At 26.8% G+C, this 5,585-nt stretch overlaps 1 protein-coding gene across 1 annotated transcript; it reads right to left on the bottom strand.

Annotated features, from left to right (window-relative positions):
- Positions 1–931: 931 nt before the first annotated feature.
- Positions 932–5,379, bottom strand: LOC100570832 (DNA polymerase epsilon subunit 2). Its single transcript, XM_016809366.2, has 8 exons — positions 5,205–5,379; positions 4,923–5,092; positions 4,602–4,854; positions 4,277–4,404; positions 3,516–3,657; positions 1,706–1,959; positions 1,389–1,611; positions 932–1,273 (listed from the first exon to the last, which is right to left on the bottom strand). Exons 2-8 carry the CDS (start codon positions 4,964–4,966, stop codon positions 947–949), a joined length of 1,371 nt encoding a protein of 456 aa, XP_016664855.2. The 5' UTR covers positions 4,967–5,092; positions 5,205–5,379; the 3' UTR covers positions 932–946.
- Positions 5,380–5,585: the final 206 nt, after the last annotated feature.

The raw sequence follows: 5,585 nt of genomic DNA, 5'->3' as shown, positions 1-5,585 counted from the left end.
ACTATTTTGAGTGGTTTATAAATTTATGACTTAAAACAAATTTAACAACTTATAATTATAATTATAAGTTCATACTCAATAAACAAAAAATTATTTTTAGATTTTGAATTTAATAAAATTTAAATGAATCATTCAGTGACTACAAAATGTATTGTTAAATTTTTTGCTTAACAAAATATTATTTTATACATTTTTGTTAAAATGTTTGCTTCAATATGCAATACATTTTGAATTTTGTCAAAATATGCACAAATATTCAGTAACCATTAAAATATATGCAGTAATATGCCCAAAAAAGCGGGTAAGTGGATGTCGCTCAAATGTACAGTAGGTCAGTGTATAATAGATTGTATTACATTTGAATTCAATGATATAATACCAATGTATAAGAAAAACGATTATGAGCGGAAACGGTTTGTCAGCCTGGATATTTTATAATGTTATTATTTATTATAGCCAGTATGTTGAATTAATGTTATCATTTTTTATTCATTACTATGGTGATAGACAAAGCGTTAGAAATTAAAATCCCATTTTTAGTGGTTTTTCCCATGGCATTAAATAACTATTGAGAAAATCAAAAAATGATCTCTTTAAAGTACCACCTCGATCAAATTTATAAGGTACTATGTTGAAATCGAAGCACTCATTCTGGTAAAAATTTTGTATACAGGATAAAATTTAAATAATTATAATTTATAATGAAAAAACTACTATTCCAAAATTTGATTTTTATAAATCAAAATAGTCCAAATAATATGTTGTTTCAGAATATGAAATAAAATATTATATTAATTTTACATTCAAGAGAAAAACACTACAACATAACGATAAAAATAGTGAACATTCAAATTTTTTTCCCAAAAATTTGGTTTAGTGACAAATTAAAATTATGCAAAAGAACTATTTTTAGAAACATTAGGAGTATTCTGATATACTAAGTGTCTTAAGTTAAATGGATCAACCTATATAGTAACATTTTAACTTCAACTATTAAAATATAAATGATAAAAATCCAAGTTAAAGCCATAACTACATTAATACTTACGGGGTTGAAAAATATGCAACCTGAAGATGATGACATTTTCGAGCTAGAACTATTGGAATCATTTGAACCTACAGTACTGTATTCTGGGGCGTTGGAATCTGCTATGCACACAACATCAGGCATTGGGTACAAACTCAAAGAATGTGATGCAAGTGGCCAGTATGTAGGACACACGTCCAAAGGAACAGTAATTAGATGTGACTGGCTTTCCAAAGTTTTTATATACTGTATGCACAATGACCAATGTGTACACAAATTATCATAAAACATACAACAATGTCCACAAATTAAAATGCATTTAAGTAAATTCAAACACATGGTACTATTTTAGGTTACTTACATTCTTAATGATATCATCATCAGACTCTGTTGCTGAAGTGGATTTATTTCGATCCATTGATCCATGTCTGATATCATAGTTAGCAGTTTTTTTCATTAGACCATCAGCTCGAATAATGTGTATCTGTTGCGTACAGTATTGCATACGACACGGGTTTGTTGTAAATACACATCGTGGTACTAGGCGACGAAATTCTTCAGTTAAGAACTCAGGTATTAAAGGTCTAAATAATAAAATTCAATTTCAAAAGCTAAGAAACACAAATTTAACATAGTAAAATATGTAAAGTAGAACTTTAATATGAACATTTTAAGTACCTTGGCAAGATACTTGCACCTGCAGCACCACTATAACGATCTCCAGGACCAGATAACAACACAAACATAGTGTGTTTGCAAAGTACAGGTGTATTATCATGTAAAAAATGTCCCAATTGATTCAAATGAGTTTTCAATTCCTGGGCATATGCATGTGAGGGTATACGACAAGACAAGTAGTCGCCCATCATCACTATGGCCACTGGAGCAAGATCATTGAAAGAATTCAACAAAGTATGAAATTTTCTTAGAACCTGTAAAAGACCACCGAAAAGTTAAAATTAAATATACTACTATATTTCTCATATTATACGTAAATTCATATTTTAAATTGAAAAAATATATTTTTGTATAAAATATTAGGTTTAACTTACCTAAATATTAATTAAAATAGAACTTTCAACTTATTTTATTTAATAAATAATAAATTATAAGGGTTCAATTGAGAAGTATTTTTTAGCTTTAAAGGAAGCAAGAAAATATGGCAGGTCCTATGAGTTACGTCAAGTTCTAATTTATAGTCAACATGATAACCCGAGTCTTTAAAGAGATTTAAAAAGAAGAATTATTTACTATAATTCCTTTGACTCACAAATGAAAAGAACCATAACTTCAAAGCTACTGGAATATAATATCCATGTAAGACAGTAGGAGGGGCATTTAATTATGTATATAATGGATTTAAGGCATTTATGATATGCGTTCAAGCTAGAGTGTCTGAAGTAAAGTATTAATCCTAAATAACGGTACTATAAACCTAACCATTGATGCATTTAACGGAGATAGATAATTTAAATTGTTTAATTATACAATATTTAATAAAATACAATTTTTTAAAATATGTAGTCCTGTAAAGAATACTTTTAAAAAGTACTTGAGTAAATACTCAAATACATTTTTTTTCAAAGTATTTAAGATACTACTCAAATACTTTAATTTGTAAAGTATTTAAGATACTACTCAAATACTTTGAAAAAGTATTTGGAATACTTTTCAAATACTTTTGGTTTTTAAAGTGGGTTTCTAATTATCGTAATATAAACACATAGGTAGTAGGTAATCTAATAGTTATTTAATAGTTTTAAAGGGAATATTGTTATTCAATATTCAATAACTTTTTTTAGAAATCTGGTTTTCACAAACCTTTGAGCTTCGGCTAACACAGAAATACAGAATATTAAATAAAACTATTATTCTATAATTGTAGTTGACAATAATATTTTTCTAACCAATTTTTTCGAATAAAAATAAAATGTTCGAAATAAAAAACCAAAGTATTCAATACCAAAAAGTATTTAATACAAAAAAAAGTATTTAAAATACCATTCAAAATACTTCATGCTGAAAGTATTTAAAAAGTTATTCAATACTTAAAAAAGTATTTGAATACTTTTACTTAAATACTTTACAGGACTGATTAAATATGTATATAGTAATCTGAATAAATAATATCAACTAAATATTTGAAAGCACTGATATGACTAGTTAGTTATAATAACTGAGCAATGAGCAATCAAGACAAAATGTATGCTGTTATTCATTATCATGTAAACTTGTATATGGGGGAACTTCATAATATTATATTATAACATATACAATTTTTAGAAACAAGGGAAAGAGTTCTACTATAAGTTATAACTTATAAGTAATTCCATAGTTACCTAACCTGAAAGGTGACCAGATTTTAAAATAGGAATAATTGAACTAAATTCATAGTTCCATAAAGGCCAACATTATTGTATTTATATGTTATTGTGAATAATATTTGTTAATCTTACTGCACATTGTAAAATATTGATGTCTTACTAACCTTTGGATCATCTAAAAAAACATCGGATACAAATACAATCATTCGGTTTTTACTCTTTTCATATTCCAACAATTTTGGATTACACGATTTTAAGTTGAGGTCATTGCTGTCACTAAAATTGCTTGATTCCCCAAAATAAATTCTAAAAAAAAAATTAAAATAATATGCTTAATATCATTGATTATAGATACTAGTATTTATAATCAATGATAATATGCTATAATTCAATACAAAATGTATGAGGCAAATATTTAATGTATTTATATATCAAAGGTTTCACAGTTAAGGGATACTTGGGTTAAATTTAATATTATGGATATAATGAATAATTTGAAGTTTACATTGTGTTGTCCTTTTTATTAAAGTTAATAATAAAAATTATTTTTATTCATAAAATATCAAAATATTCTTAGATACTATTGAAGAATAAGTATGAGAAAAAAATAATCATGAAGTATTAAGCACCTTGTAATTTGTATACTAATGAGTAATGACTAATGATCAATCAGTCAGAAATAATTTTGAAAAAAATAGCTTAAATAATAGATATTAGTTAATAATATATATTGTAAAATTAAACAGTGACTTTTAACTATAAAATGCATTGTACGTTTTTATCAGTTGGATAACACCTGTAATAGTTTAGGTGCTTTATGCTATTATATTAATAAGTCAGAAGTAATATAATATAGAATAATATATAGTAGTATTGATAATTTAATTTTAGTCAGATTAAAGTGTTATATAACATGTCTTCTTACTTGCTAATTTCTGTACGTTCACACGGCGGTAAAGCCATATTAGTGACAAAAAAAACTCGACGATCACTACAGTAACGACCTTCTGCCAATACACAGCAATTCTCAGTAAAATAGCCTTTTTGGAAATCGTATACAAGGTTAAGGAAGATATTTAAAATATATACTTGTGTGTTGTGAACTATTAATAAATAATATTAACAGTGTAGAACTATTAGAATTAAAATTAATGATTTAGTTGTACATGATGAATTATTTTTTTTTTTTACTATTACTAAAAACTTATGAAAATAAATATATTGTTTACTGTCTTCAATTAAAAGGATATTGTTGCAGTAATATCAAGGGGTATAGCTCCAGTGGGGTCTTCTAAATAATGTCGACCTCCTTCTTTCAATTGTACTAAAACACCCAGCAGGAGTATTGAATTACTTTTGGAACTATGATCAAATTTTCTACAGGCTCCTGAACTCAAAAGATAATCAACATCACGTATTTTATCACCGATTGTTAATGGTTGATTAAGAGTACCATCAGATGTAGTTTTTATTCTAGCCATGCGTTGTCTGATGACAGTATATCTATGAAAATAAAAAGAAATAATCAAAATGTACATCAATAGATCAATAATATATATATAACTGCTTACCTGTCAACATACTGGGCAATCTTTGACTGGGCATCACCAAACATGGATATTTCTGATTTTATTCTTTGAAACTTTTTTGTTGTTGGGCAGTATCTATAGCGAGGTAACTTATAAGCAGGAGTCACATGTAATATGTCTTCATCATTAAGGATTTGTAAATTACAGCAGAACTATTAAAATCATGATATAGGTACATGTTAAATAAGATGATAATACTTATTTTAAACTAGTAGGTATATCATATGGAAATATGAATTTTAATTGATAATCTTGAAAACTAACCTTAAGAGCCTTGCTCAGTAACTCGTATGTAACTATGTTTCCATCATTGGTACTCGAAACGCGTACATAATCTACAATTTTGTCTAACCATTTATCACGATCTTCTCTAGACTCTAATGGTTCTAACTGCTGTACTAAGTATGCACATGCCCTCCTTTAAAAAAAAAAAAACGAATACATTTAAATTTTAAATAAAAAATAGTTTGTTTACATTAGGCGCGAATCAGGATCACAATTGAAGGTGACCCGCGGATAACTTAATTTGGCTCACCCGTAGACAAGAAATTCATATTTTTAAGATAAGTTCAACTTTTATTAGTTTTAATTAAATTTTTTTACTTAACTTGTAAAGTGAAACCTCTAAATATTGGATGCTCTTGG

Source organism: Acyrthosiphon pisum, chromosome A2, assembly GCF_005508785.2.
Source record: "Acyrthosiphon pisum isolate AL4f chromosome A2, pea_aphid_22Mar2018_4r6ur, whole genome shotgun sequence".
Taxonomy (NCBI): Eukaryota; Metazoa; Arthropoda; class Insecta; order Hemiptera; family Aphididae; genus Acyrthosiphon; species Acyrthosiphon pisum.
Note: the sequence above shows the minus strand (reverse complement) of the source record. Positions and strands in the feature narration are given on the sequence as shown.